This window comes from Sarcophilus harrisii, chromosome 3 (genome assembly GCF_902635505.1).
Source record: "Sarcophilus harrisii chromosome 3, mSarHar1.11, whole genome shotgun sequence".
In the NCBI taxonomy this organism is placed as follows: domain Eukaryota; kingdom Metazoa; phylum Chordata; class Mammalia; order Dasyuromorphia; family Dasyuridae; genus Sarcophilus; species Sarcophilus harrisii.
In genome coordinates, this window is record NC_045428.1 from 528,318,159 (window position 1) to 528,334,129 (window position 15,971).

The 15,971-nt window shown below is 31.9% G+C and overlaps 1 protein-coding gene across 1 annotated transcript in view; it reads left to right on the plus strand.

Annotated features, from left to right (window-relative positions):
• The window catches only part of TRPC4 (transient receptor potential cation channel subfamily C member 4), a 269,623-nt gene that overhangs the window by 76,300 nt on the left and 177,352 nt on the right, over window positions 1-15,971 (plus strand). The window contains exon 2 of the mRNA XM_031961977.1: window positions 8,090-8,494. Within this exon, the coding sequence (XP_031817837.1) occupies window positions 8,117-8,494 (378 nt within the window). The 5' untranslated portion in view covers window positions 8,090-8,116. The remainder of the gene's footprint in view (window positions 1-8,089; window positions 8,495-15,971) is intronic.

Consider the following 15,971-nt stretch of genomic DNA (forward strand, 5'->3'; position numbering starts at 1 on the left):
ACTTTATGTAAGCCTTTCCATGCCTTTCTAAAACATTTATCACTCATTTCTTATGACATAGTAGTATTCAATAACAACCATATACCACAACTTGTTCAGTAATTCTCTAATTGATTGGAATCCCTGCAATATCCTGCCACCATAATCCATTTACATTCAGTTGTAATTACTATTTGTGAATTTCTCCATTTACATTCAGTTATAATTACTATTTGTGAATTTCCCTTCATCTTATTTTTTCAGTATCTTTTTTTTCAGCTTCTGTATTTTTTCCACTCTCTCTCTCTCTCTCATTCCCATCCCACCTTCTTTCCCCACTCTCCCAATCCCAATCCAAACACCTGTCTAAAAATCCCTCCTCCACCTTGTCCCACAGTTTTCTTAACTCTCTACATGTTCAAGTTTCTGCACCCTTCCATACGTATATATTGTTTTCTCTTCAACCCAAATAAGAGTAAGTTTAAAACATTACCAGCCTCCATCCCCACTTATTTCCTTCATATTAGTTCCTTCTTTCAGTCCTCTTTTAGCTTTTTCTTACCCATTTTTTAAGAAGTACAACTCAATTAAACATTTCTTTCTCTCTTTTTTTTTAACAATTATAATATTTTATTGACAGAACCCATGCCTGGGTAATTTTATGCAACATTATCCCTTGCCCTCCCTTCCATTCCAACTTTTCCCCTCCCTTCCTCTATCCCCTCCCCCAGACAGAAAGCAGTCCTACAAATTTTAAATATGTCACATTATATCCTAGATACAATATATGTGTGCAGAATCGAACAGTTCTCTTGTTGCACAGGAAGAATTGGATTCAGAAAGTAAAAATAACCCAGGAAGAAAAACAAAAATGCAAACAGTTTACATTCATTTCCCAGTGTTCTTTCTTTGGGTATAGCTGCTTCTGTCCATCATTGATCAATTGAAACCGAGTTAGATCTTCTCTTTGTTGAAGAAAGCCACTTCCATCAGAATACATCCTCATACAGTATCGTTGTTGAAGTATATAATGATCTCCTGGTTCTGTTCATTTCACTTAGCATCAGCTCATGTAAGTCTCTCCAAGCCTCTCTGTATTCATCCTGCTAGTCATTTCTTACAGAACAATAATAATATTCCATAACATTCATATACCACAATTTACTCAATCATTCTCCAATTGATGGGCATCCATTCATTTTCCAGTTTTTAGCCACTACAAAAAGGGCTGCCACAAACATTTTGGCACATACAGTTCCCTTTCCCTTCTTTAATATCTCTTTTGGGTATAAGCCCAGTAGTAGCACTGCTGGATCAAAGGGTATGCACAATTTGATAACTTTTTGGGCATAATTCCAAATTGCACTCCAGAATAGTTGGATTAGTTCACAACTCCACCAACAATTCAGTCAAACATATCTTTCAAACTTAGTAATGAAAATTTTAAGAATACTGATAACCTTTTCATATGTGTATTCATGTCTCTGTTAACTATTTGACCTTAATGAGTGCCTTATAATTATTCTTTTATATTTTCCTTATTATTTCTTCTGGATCTTTTATAGTGAATTTTCCATTGAGTTCTAGTCTTTTTGTTAAAAATACCAGAAAGTCTTTCAGTTTGTCAAATGTCCATTTTTTTTTCATTCAGGATTATACTCAATTTTTCTGTATAAATTAATCTGGGATAAAACCCCAATTATTTTATTCTTTGAAATATAATGCTCCAAGAGAAGAAGTTACTAAATTTTATGAAATAATGGCCATATTTTTGAAGTATTTAATTTTTTCTTGTTATTTAAAGTATTTTCTGGAAATTTTTTACTTGGGAGTTTTGAAGCTTGGCTATGGAATTCCTATAAATTTTCTTCCTAGACCCTTCTACAAACTCTCCATAGAGTAGTTCTTAATCTGTGACCTTGAATTTGTCTTTTTAATTTTTCAAATATTTTAATAATGGTCTTTCACCAGTCTGCAGAAGAGGTCCATGATACACAGTTGAATTTACCTCTGACACAAAGGACTTATTCAAAATGCTGGAACTCTTTTGAATATTTTAGTTTTCCATTTATACTAGTGCAACAGATGTGAGTATCATCAGTTTTTCCTTGTAATCTTTATAATATTCTTTCAGTCACAACTGTTTTCAGTGATGCCTTTAGATCCAAGTGACTGTTTAAAATTATGTAGCACCCTAATACAACTAATTTATTATTGTTTTTGTTATTGTTAATATTTACATTCTTTAAGGTTTGCAAAGTATATTACATATATTCCCTCTGATGAGAAAGCTGAGCCAGAAAATGACTTGCCTAGGGTCAATAGCTTATAGTGTATGAGGAAGGATTTAATTTGTGGTCTTGTTGACTCCAAATCCACCAATCTGCGTCAACTATTCACCCATTTTCATTCATTTCCCTTAGTTAAAAAAAATCTTACCCAAATAGGGATGATATATTTTATTTGTTTTATTTATTATATTTACCATTAATTATTATAACTGTAGTTTCTACAGATTTTTTTAACTAAGGGAAACTCTATGCTTATTTGCAAGATGAAGCCCTTTTCTATCTCATCATCTATAGGTAAGAGTAATGTTAAATTTATAAGAAGTAGAATTTAAAAGACTTGATCCTCTTCCGTTGAAAGACTAACACCCCTAAAACATACCTCATTACAACAATTCTTAAATTATATCTTATTGAGTATATCTTATATAGTTAATATCTCATAAAAAGAGAATAGAAAGTCCTAAATTTTCTATTAAGTGGAATTGAATTTCTTGACTCTTTTTTCCCTTCACAAAATATATCATAAGGCTGTTAATCTGAGAATGATTCTTTTGTTTCCACTTTTCAGGTCAAACTACTTAGTGCATGGAATGGTTTATTTTCTTAAACACTCCATCCTAGAGCATTTCTGCACTTGCTGATAAGTGAAACTCAATTTTGGAATTCAATCATCCTTATCATAACTCTTCACTATATATTATGTATTTTTCTGGTTTAAAGCTTTACATTTGATGTTGTCTCCTTTTGCTAGTTTCATTTTGAAGATTGCTACATTCCAGGAAAAGGTAAATGATGTAGGTAGCACAATTTTTAGTAGGCAATATAATAACCCATTATTAGTGAATATTTATTTTCCATATAATTCTAATATTTCAGCTTAAAAAATTAAACAATAAAGGATTCTTATATAAAATAATTGTGTGTTTTTAAATTTTCAATTCTTACAATATGTTTTTGCTCAAATCTAGGAGAATAGAAAAAGAAAATTAGTGTTAGAAAATCCAAAATCTCTCAGCATATATTCTAATAAATGTTTGCCCTTCTGCTTCAAATAATCCTAACATCTATTAATGAGTGTTCTTAACTATACTCAAGGAAACAGACATTGAAAGATGATTGAAAGATACCATTGCCTTATGTCCAACATTGACTGGGATAATGCCAAGTCTGGTAGACTATCTTGTCATACATTCAAAAGCCTACTTAACAAGATGATGAAGATGTGAAATTACCAAAATCAAATATGTAGAAGTGGCTTCCACTTGAGGTCTTTGCTAGAGGTATTCAAGTAAATGTTGGATAACTTCATGTTAGAGGATTGTAGGAGAGATTGTTATATTATAGTGGTTTAGATTGGGCAGCCTTTCCAGCCACGATATTCTTCAATTTTTTTTTTTTTTGTTTATGTCACTGTGCAATGGCTTTTACTCCTTTATTTATTTTTCTGTTTATTTCATTGATTCATTATCTCTGCTAAATTATCTACATTTAAGCTAAGAAGTTTTGTTGTTGTCATTCAGTTGCTTCACTTTTATGCAACTCTTCATGACCTTATTTGGGGTTTGCTTGGTAAAGATATTTGGATTAATTTATCATTTCCTTCTTCAGCTCATTTCAGAGATAAGGAACTGAGATAAACAGGATTAAATGACATGCTCAGGATCACACAGCTAGTATGTGTCAGAAGGCAGATCAGAATTCAGGAAGACTACCTTTCCTGATTCCAGTCTCAGTATTCCATGCATTGTTCCTGCTATCTACCCCTAAATTCAGAAAGGGTGCCATCTAAATACTGATTCTTTGTTTGAATTGTGCAATGCTACTTGCATCAGTATCACCTTGGAACTTCCAATTACATTTGAAGAATTAATGCAATTTATTAAACATCTAATATGGGACCATTCCTTTGGATATACAAATCTACATTATATATAGTATGTGTATGTATGTATACAAGTGAGACTGTAACTGCCTTCACAGAGCTGAAATTCCAATACAGGGACACATACATGTTCATAAACAGGTAAATATAGTGTATATATACAAATAAATGTAAAGGAAAAAAAAAGGGTACACTAATAACTATGAATCAAGAAAGACCTCTTGAAGAAAGTGACTTTTGAAATGAGTGGGTCAGGAAGGCAATTAGTGGTTCTAAGACATGACAGGACAGGGAGGAAGGGCTTATAATATTTGGCCTCATTCTCAATTCCAAGTCTATAAGCTATTAAAAGTCATTCCTTTCCTTTATAATCCAATCCAGATGTCATTTCTTCCCTAAAAATTTAAATACTCATCCCTATCTCATTTCTCTAATCTGCATAAAATGATTTCTTTTTTTTTTTTTTAAAAACTGGCCCTATCATTTCCTATCTGTATGATATGTGTTTTCATAAACATTAAATTATCTTCTTTTGTCCACCAGGAAGAATTATGTCCATGGAGAACAGAGAATATACTCAATTCTTTTAGGTTTATATTTCCAATGCCCAGCAGGATGACCTAATAAATATATGTTCCTTTGAATTCAGTAAGAAGCAAAGTGCATATCAATAATTTAAAATGCCCAAAGGGTGGGGGGAGGCATTTTCATTTCATCATCTAAAGCTCCCTCTACTAACTAACTTCAGTGATTGACCATGAAAAAATAACTTGTTTAGTTAAGAAATCCTGAAGTTAATGATCAAAAGGAACAATATTCAGGATACATAAGAATTATAGGAAGAGATAACATAAAAGTACAAGAAAGAAATAATTATTTCTAATATCACTGAATGTCATTTCAATATCAGTTAATGTTATTACTGAAGAATTTCTTTATAAAAAGTCCTACTTCAACATCACACTACAATGTTAAACTAAGGAAGGTTCAAAACCAAAACAAATAATGAAATGGAAATAACATCAAAGTTCAAAGTTTTGTACCTTGCTATACACTGGTAACATTTTCTTTAATGTTGCTACTGCAAGAAAATTAAAACATCCTTATTTTCTAATGTTATCATATATACAAATAATCTGCATAGATTAATTCTGTGAATATATTTTACATGCTATGGTGATTATATCTTATCATTAATATACTAAATATTGAAATTGTCATACATTCAAGGATGCAATGTCCTGGGATAAGGGATGATTATTTTTAGTTTTATTCAGCATCTCTGTGAATATGGAAAAGTCATATAAACACTCTGTATTTTACTTTCCATATATATAAAACCTATGGATGTTAATATTTCCATTATCTACTTCATGGGAATGTCTAGAGAAAAAAATGTAAAAATGTGAATTGTTAAAATGAGCCACCAAAAATGCTGAACTGATTTTGCTTTAACAAAACAAAATGGATATTGGAAAGTATTTGAATAAAACATATCCCATCCTGACTTATAAGTGTGGGGTTGTGGGTCAAAGACCTTCTATCACAGTCTTATGGGGTAGGAATCTTCAGTGGACTTACAAAATAATCCTATGAGTGTGAACTAACAAAGGTGAACAATGCAAAATCATAACAGGAATCATCTGGTCCCCCAAAAGCAAATAGCAGAATCATTTTATCCATGACTTTAAAATGTAAAGGTAAAATTCCAGAAGATGGACAACAACTGACTTTCCAAGAAAACTGGACAAGCAGGAAGGAGGGGAAGTTTATTTTATTTTTAATAGCTTTTTATTTAGAAGTTATATGCATGGATAATTTTATAGCATTGACAATTGCCAAACCTTTTGTTCCAATTTTCCCCCTTCCTTCCCCCCCAACCCCTCCTCCAGATGGCAGGTTGACCAATACATGTTACATATCTTAAAGTATAAATTAAATACAAAATTAGTATACATGTCCAAACAGTTATTTTGCTGTACAAAAAGAATCAGACTCTGAAATAGTGTACATTTAGCCTGTGAAGGAGATCAAAAATGCAGGTGGACAAAAATAGAGGGATTGGGAATTCTATGTAATGATTCTTAGTCATCTCCCAGAATTCTTTCACTGGTGTAGCTGGTTCAATTCATTCCTGCTCCATTGGAACTGATTTAGCTCATCTCATTGCTGAAGATGGCCAGGTCCATCAGAATTGATCATCATATAGTGTTGTTGTTGAAGTATGTAATGATCTCCTGGTCCTGCTCATTTCACTCAGCATCAGTTCATGTAAGTGTCTCCAGGCCTTTCTAAAATCATCTTGTTGGTCATTTCTTACCAAACAATAATATTCCATAATGTTCATATAGCACAATTTATTCAGCCATTCTCCAATTGATGGGTATCCACTCCATTTCCAGTTTCTGGCCACTACAAAGAAGGCTGCCACAAACATTCTTGCACATACAAGTCCCTTTCCCTTCTTTAAAATCTCTTTGGGATATAAGCCCAGTAGTAACACTGTTGGATCAAAGAGTATGAACAGTTTGATAACTTTTTGAGCATAGTTCCAAATTGCTCTCCAGAATAGCTGGATATATTCAGGAGGGGAAGTTTAAAGGCAAAGGCTGAAAGAGGCTTGAGAAAATATAACCCTTTGAAAGGCTCAATACCACTGAGATGCCCAGTTATACTAAAGAAATGTTGGTAGGTCTTTCCCTTTCTTTTCTTCTTCATAAACTCTAGCTGCCACTGGCATGTAATGTGTAATTCACATGTAACCCCGTGATGGGATAGGGAAGAGAAAATCTGTTTCTTTGTTATCATCACAATTCCATGTAGTTTCTAACAATTATTTTTTTTCCTGCTACATTATCTTAAGATAATGTCATTTGGGGGTATTTTAAAGGTCTCTTACCTTAGCATCTTAAAAGTAATGCACTGAATCAAAATCTATCCACATTATTCTTAATGGTTCTGTACTTTGATAGATTCATTATCTTCTTAAAGTTAGGAAGCTACATCAAGAATGAAAGGGAAATTTGCCATAATTAACTCTCTATGGATTTGGTCCTTTGATATCACTCCTTTCCTTTGGGAAATAAGATTACTTCAATCTGCTATGCTAAACCATAGATTCTTTGCTTTGCTCATTAAAAACATCATGAATTTCAATTTAGCATTTTTTCTCATGAATTTGCTTGAGAAGAAGAAAAAAATATGACACTAAAAGGTGAGAAAAATTAATATCAAAATTAGATACTATTAGGAAATGTAGTCAGAGCTGAAGCAAAGTGTGTCATTCAAACTGATTTTTATAATCTTGGAAAATTATTTTTCTAAAATGGTCATAATCTGCATTTCAAAAGTACCTGATGAAGATGAGATTTAGCTTCTCTAAAATTCATATCATCTCTGCTCACAGTAGTTGATTAATAAATTTATATTCAATTGGATTGATTTCATGGCCAAATTGGTCATTCAGAAATTTTCCTTAATTCTGGGCTGGGATCTGGTTCAACTGAGGGTACACATTCAAAATGTAGACTGCCTCTTGAGGAATTCTGTCACCAAGTTTACACATTTTTGACTGTCTTATGAGTAGTTCCAGAAATATATAGACTCATCTTCTGTTTAATTATGTTACACAAGTAACTTTCATGTTAAATTTAAATAATTTGTGAGACATAAACTACTTTTCATGCTATTTGGATTATGGCTTTTAAATGTACATTTCAAAATAGCTGAAAATTAATTAGAGTGACAATTGCAATTCTAATTTGCAATTTCAGACAGTGAAAGATTAATGTATTTAATATTTGTTTTAAAAACAAACATTTATTTAATGCTGGCAAGAAAAAAAGCTTCAAAAGAGTCAAATAAAATGTCTTTCAGTTTAGAAGAGCCTTCTTATTAATATTATGATTTGTGTTGTGTTTTTCATGTGTTATTTCAGATTCAGAGAAGTAACATGGCATAAAACATGGCTCAGTTTTACTACAAAAGGAATGTCAATGCTCCCTACAGAGATCGCATCCCTCTTCGGATTGTAAGGGCAGAATCTGAACTCTCACCATCAGAAAAAGCCTATTTGAATGCTGTGGAGAAGGGAGATTATGCCAGTGTCAAGAAATCCCTGGAGGAGGCAGAAATTTATTTTAAAATTAATATTAATTGCATAGATCCCCTTGGAAGAACTGCTCTCCTCATTGCAATTGAAAATGAGAACCTGGAGCTTATTGAATTGCTCTTAAGTTTTAATGTGTATGTTGGAGATGCTCTGCTACATGCCATAAGAAAGGAAGTTGTGGGGGCTGTGGAGCTGCTATTAAACCACAAGAAACCTAGTGGAGAAAAACAGGTATGTGCAAAATGACTGCCATTAATTGTGATTCTTTCAAGTAAAATTACCTGCAGGTATTGAAGAACCTAACGATCTTAAAGACTATAATGAATGAAATATGAATTGTTAGATAAGAAAATGCTTGGATATATATACTGTGAAGGATCTGTGATCTCATCTTAGTATGTACACAAACATACATGTAGTCTTCCATTTTTGCAGATCTCAAATGATCCATACCTTCTATCCTTTGTAAATCACAAGAATATTTTCCTGCGTATTCCATACAGATGATCTATTCAATATTCTGGGATCATTCCTCTTTGAAAATCTCTTGACATTCTATAGGTACAACTGGAGAATGTAGTTTGTCTACCAGTTGCCTTTTGCTTTGGCTTCAGGGTTTGCCTACCTTTTTATTAGTCATTCATCTATGATGAAAAACTAAACCATTTACACTGAAAATTTTCCATTGATGATATGTTACTGCTTATTTTTTATTACCCAGAATCTTATTTTTACTAGATGGAGGGATTCCATAATTTGGAGTTTTAGATTATTTCCATAAGAATATGGACATTTAAAAGAAAAAAAAATGTAGCTTCCAATAAAATGAATACCCTCAAGTTCAGAGGTTACTTTTCATTTTTCATTTTTTAAATTCCTATTATTTAACATGTCTTTAATCATTTTCAATTGTGCTCCATTCTTTATGATGACATCTGGGTTTTGACATTTTTTTTGGGGGGGGCAATTATTTGTAATTTCTTCTCCAGCTCATTTTTCAGATTAGAAAACAAAGGCAAACCAAGATAAGTGATTTGCCCAGGGTAACACAAACTGGTAAGTATCTGGAAGCTAGATTTGATTTCAGGTTTTTCTGACTTTTGTCCCAATACTCTATCCACTGAGTCATCCAGTTGCTTTGAAAATACTTAATGTTGACTGAAACATAGATCTTTGTTTCAAGGAGAAGCTTGCAATCATATGTTCCCATTGCCATCTCCAGGCTTTCACCTATCACTTATTAGCTTCTTTAAAATTAATGATATTTAGTCTACAACCTAAACAAAATTCTAGTAGCTGTCTGTAGATATAAACATCTATAGTGTATATATTTCCAGGTCATTCCTCTTTCTTCCTCAATGAGCTCAGTACAAAGCTCATAGTTTTTCTCTTTCTGCCAGCTTCTGACATTGTGCTAAGGAACTTCTATATATATATATATATATATATATATATATATATATATATATGTATATATATAAAATTCTCTCCCTCTCTCTCTCAGGACCCTAATCTTCTCACTTGACATGACATATTATTTCATCCAATTTCAGTCCACATGAAAATGATCATACCCTTAATCTTGCCATCAACTATAAATGTATACCTTCATATTCAAGAATTCTGGAATCTTTCATGTATTGAATATTCACATCTATTTTTGACTTCTATTACCAAACTTTAATATTTATTTGTACCATGACGACCAATATCTTGACCCTTCATGTTTATTTGCAGGCCATATTCCTTGAACTAATCAGTCTCTTTTCTTTTTTCTGTCTTGACTCCTTGGTAAGCCAAGTCAATTCTACATTGTCTTTTTCTCTTGAATCCTTAGGCTTCTTATCTTTTAACTATGATAATCTGCCAAACCTCAGTTTTGAGTCATTCCAGCCATTTGCCACCTTTGTTCCTACTGTGGACATTTTTGTGGACAGAATATGGAAAACCATTAAACTGTTCTGACAGACTTGCATTACACAATCTGAATTGGGCCCTCACTGGTACTGAACAATTCTTTTATATCTGCTTTATCAACTTACTCTGTACTCTCCATAGTGCCTTTTCATTGCTCCTCAAACTTGTCATGGATTTTCCTCCAATTTATCCTCTCAACTGAAAAGTCTTTTTATAGAAAAATTGAAAAATATACAGAAAAAATTGAAATCATTCACTAAGAACTCCCTCTTCTACTCCACCTTATACTTCTGTGTTCTTTGCTTCCTCTTTTACATCTATCTTATATATTAAGATAGCCATTCTTCTTACTAAGGCTAATCCATGTACCTATCCATATCATCTTATTCTTTCCTGCCTTCTCTCTCAGATTGCTCCCTCTAGGCCACTTTTACTTCTTTTAAAATATTTCCCTTTCTACCAGCTTTTTTTCTGCTGCTTACAATGATGCTCATGTCTCCACTATCCTGAAAAATATCTTCATTTGATCTTTCCATCCCACTAACCATAGTCTTATCTCTCTTCTGCTCTTAGTGGATAAATTCCTTGAAAATATCACCTATAATTAATTTTACTTTCTTTTCTATCCTCTCACTCTCTTATTAATTCCTTATAATCTGACTTCTGATAAAATTCTGACTGATCTGGCATTTTACCAAAATTGTTCTTTACAAAATTATTCATAATTTCTTATTAAAATATATTTTTAAAAGTTTTAAAAGTTCCTGAGAATCAGGAGTCAGGAGGACTTGACTGTGTGACCCTGAGCAAGTCACTTAACTCTAATTGCCTTGCAAAGAAAAAAAAAAGAAAGAAAAAATATAAGAAAAATATTCATGGATCCCAGGTTAAGAAGCTTTAAGTCTAGACCATGCTTATTTGCTTTGTTCTTATATTAGGATTACATCACAAATAATGACACGTAGAAGCAAGTTTGAATAAATTAGGAATTATTTAGGGCACTTTTGCCACAGACTCCTCTCCCCTGTTTAAGATGAGCCATGTCATTTAGAACCATATCTTAGGGCAGTTAGATGGGTCAATAGAGCACTGGCTTTGGAGTCAGGAGGGATTGATTTCAAATCTAGCCTCAGGCACAGCCACTTATTAGCTATGTGACTCTGGGTAAGACACCTGACCTTAGTTGTCTTGCAAAAATAAGTAAATCAAAGTATTATGTTTCATCATACACTTATTTAGCACTCACTATCTTGAATATCTTTCCTATCACCAAAGAAGAAAGGAAAATTATTTTTCCTAGTAGTGATGACAAAAGTTTTGAATTTTTTCTGCTTATATCATATTTAACAGGATGTCATTAATTGTCAAGTAATAAATGGGATACTTCAGAACAATAACCAATATTACAGAGAGGAGTATTAAGTTTAACTTTAATACTTATTACTAATATTACCATTTTATCCATTTTTCCATTTTTTCCATTTTATTTCCATTTTAAAAGAATATTCACCTATGGATTACCATAATTTTAGTCTGTTTCTTTCAATTAGGCCAACATCACTTGTGTTTGCTAGAGTAATTGGGCATCTGGGAAAGATATTTGCTACTATGTGAGCTTGCCTTAGAAGACATTCAGTTACTGAGCTAGATTCTGTTCTCAGAAATAAGTGCTGGCACCTTAGAGGCTGTTGGTCTGAATCCCTATAATTAATCAAAGACACTAAAGGTTTGGATCTGTCAGGAATCTGAAAGATTCCAGACCACGTATGTATCTGGTAAATTTCTTTCATGTCTTGCCTGTTGGCCAAGCATTCCTTTTCTATTTGTACATTCTTAGTTTCCATTTAAATGAAGGTAGATGGAGGAAAAAAGTATCAATTATTTTTAGTTGACTTTTATAATCCTGAAACAATTATTCACATACTTCACAGATCTTGGTATATTGGTGTAGAAATAATGTGGAAATATGAGATGCTTTTGGTATAACACACAAAACAAATACATACATACATACACACACATATATATATATGTGTGTGTATACATACATACATATATCTGTTTATAACAACTTAAGTGAGATTTCTGCCATTTTTGTTTGTCATTGACCCCTCTGACAGTTTGGTGAAGCCTATAGACAGATCTTTTTTCAAAATAAATCTTTGAAATGCACAAAATAAAATATAAATGGTTGCAAAGGAAACTGATTCTATCAAAATAGTGATTAAACTATATTTTTAAAAATTATCTACCCATTTAAATGTATCCACGGGCCCCTTGGGCATCCATGGACCCCATATATTATTAATAACCTTTCTCTAAGTACCCTAGATAGTGAGTCAGACATGCTTTTTGGTGATTATTTTGTAATCATATTGCTTAGGAGATATTATGTTTCAGGATGCCAAGCTCTATCATCTCAGTGTCTTTGTAGATAACTCATTTATTCCAAAAGGACAGTGATAATTCCTCCCTACCAAAAGAAAATTTTTTTCAAGCCAAGTATGTAGTTTTGCAGAACCATTTCAGGTGATTCTACTTGATGCCATAACTAAGAGTAGTAACAAGTCTATTCTGTGAATCTCCAAAAAGCTTTAAGCAGTTCCTTTTGTAATTAAATTTTATGGGACCTGCTAATACCAATATATAAATACTGAAATCAGTAACTGACAAATCAGAAAGTAAATATTGTCTAAGAATCTTCCAAAGGAGTGGAATAATCCCACAATGAAAAAAATATCGTAATAAGATCTCTTTACTAGAAAAGGAATTTACTATATTAATATAACTAAAGGAAGAAGAACACTTTTACAAAATTATCATATAAAATTCCACATCTCTTCTCTGATATTCTTTTACTTCAAAAGAGAAAAATGTGCTATTCTAAAATCTGTTATTGAATTTAGCACAAATAATATATTGGGTTATTTCTGTATTGTATTAATAGATAGTGCTACTTCTTTACAATTATTTTCATTAGTTTTGAGTTTAGGACATTATAAATACCCCTACCATTTAACTTCCTATGTCAACTTTATTCAGATAAAAGTTTACTTAAGCCTGATCTGTAATCTCTTTTCAATGTGTAGTAAACCCTTCTTTTTAACTATAATTATATCAAGAAATGTTTTTAATTTTGCATTGTAATTACATAATATTATTTAAATTACACAGGAAGTATTGTAATAGATCACAGACAAATTTATTGACTAAATAAGGGTTCCTTATTCTTTCATTGTAAATGAATAAATTTGTATTTCATATTTTTATAGTCCCTCAAACTTCTATTGTTTGTTGAGTGCATTTCATATAGAGGAATATAATTTATGTTTATTATATGAATGAATCACTTTTGGTTGGAATTAATGGTACTGTGCAATTAGTAGGATTGTAAGAGATTTACATTCCTTAGTTTCCTTTTAAAAATATTTTATTTCATTAAATATTTTCAAATTATATGTAAAAGCAATTTTACTTTAAAAAAAAAAAAACTTTGAATTCCAAATTTCATTGCTCTCTCCCCTATCCCTCTTTAGAAGGAAAGAAATTTGATTTCAATTATATGTATGAAGTCATGCAAGATATATTTCCATATAAACCATGTTGCAAAAAAAAAATAAAGACGGTAAAAAGTAATTTTCAATCTGCATTCAGAGTTCATCAGTTCTTACTCTCGATATGCATAGCATTTTTTTATTATGAAGCCTTGAGAATACAGACTAAATAGTGTTACTTTTTAAGTCAAAAGGTATGCTCAGTTTTATAGTTTTATGAACATAGTTTCAAATTGTTCTCCAGAATAGTTGGATCATTTCACAATTCCACCTTTCCCACATCCTCTCCAATATTTATCACTATCTTTTTTCTGTCATCTTAATCAATCTGTAAGGTGTGAAATAATACAGATTTACATTCTTACCTAGAATTCCTTCTATCCCGGTAGGAAATTATTGATATATTTCCATGAAGTTTCTATTGAAGTCTTTCTATTGAGTCTTTTCTTATTGGGAATATTGAAAATGGCTTCTTAGACCTTTTCAAACCAATTAGTAAGTTAACTGATTTTCAATTATTTGTATGTAATCAATTTGATGTTTGCCTTTTGAGGTCATATACAGTTTTTATTGCAGCTGATTGCCAAAGTCCTCACAAGAGGAAGAAGTTGTTTCTTAATGTATTTATACAGGGTATGTGCTACTTATAGAGTGTCTATAGTAGGGTACTCTATATTGAGTTGTCTGTAGTAAAATTGATTGACCATATGGCTTAACATGTCTTAGGGGGACACTTAGCAGTTTTTATAGGTAGGAGAATTCACTTATTAAGAAGACTTAATAAATTCCAACCTACAAAATATCCTTAAAACTTAAAAGTTTAAGATTCTTAATTCTTCTCTCTCCTTTATTCTTCATTTCTGTTTTATAAATAAATTCAAACTTTTGAAATATCTCTTGCATTTTTCCCCTTTTCTTTATTCCCAGTATGATTGCAGTATAGGACTCTGTCATGTAAGGTAATCTGCCATTAGCTACCAAAATAATGTTCTCAAAACAGAGTTCGTCAAGTTACTCACTATTCAGGACTCACAAAGTCATCTAACTTTTCCAAATATCAGGATTCTCATATAGAAAATAAGAGCGTTGGGCTAAATGATTTTTAAAGAACCTAAATCTAGAAACCATCATGTATGTGTGTATGTGTGTGTGTGTGTAGGTCTGTGTATACATACATACATATATATATATATATATATGATACACACATACATAAACACACACATACACACAGAAGTATGTATACATATATACACACTGAAGTTAGAGCTTGTCATACTACTATCTAAAATTATTTTCTACTACCTCTTTTGTGCAACTTTAAATTTAATCAAGATATTTTCTGTCTTCCTGACACTAACTAGAACATTTTTGCCTTTCACTTTTATTCATGCTGCTTCCCAGCCGGGAATACTTTCCTTCTATCTTCTCATACTTATATTAATAATACCCATCTATTAACTCCAAACTCAACTTCTCCGTGTCCCATGATACCTTCCTCATCTCTCTATCAAGCATTTTCTAACTGGTTCCACACCCAATGATCTCTTCTTTCTCTAATTACTTATATTTAAGGCTTATCAAATCATATCAATTAGCATATGTTTGTATGTAGCCAATTATTACTCTCTGGATATTTTGATTTTGTTATCTGGTGTAGCCAATTGCTTTATGAGTTCATTGAGGACAGAAGGAAAAAAAGAAATATCATAACATACAGTGAACAATATATTTATCCTACCCATCCTTAAAAATCAAATGCCACTTCTCCAGTAATCCAAGTCTGACAACCCTTACTCCCAACTAGAAGTCAGTGAATGATTTTCTCCCTTTCTATCTTCTATATTATTTCATTTATAACATTTTGCCTTGTATCATATCTACTTATATACATATCTTATCTCACTCACTGAATACTAAGCTACTTGAAATGAGGACTATATTTGAGTTACCTTTGTGTCCTCTCTGGTAGTACCTAAGATAGTGCCTTGAACATAGAAGGTGCATATTATATGATTCAATCCAATTAAATTTGATAAACTTTTTGGTTGAAAGCTGAAAATTAAATTTCATCTAATCATGATACAATCAAAAAGCATTTTAAGTACCTTTACATTCTCTAGACCCTGATCTGTGGAGCAGATTTAATGTAATTTAGTATAAATAACTCATTCTTCATTGGTCAGCTCATTAAGAGCTTATTCAGGCTTATTTGATTTCATGTTCCTTCTTTCCTG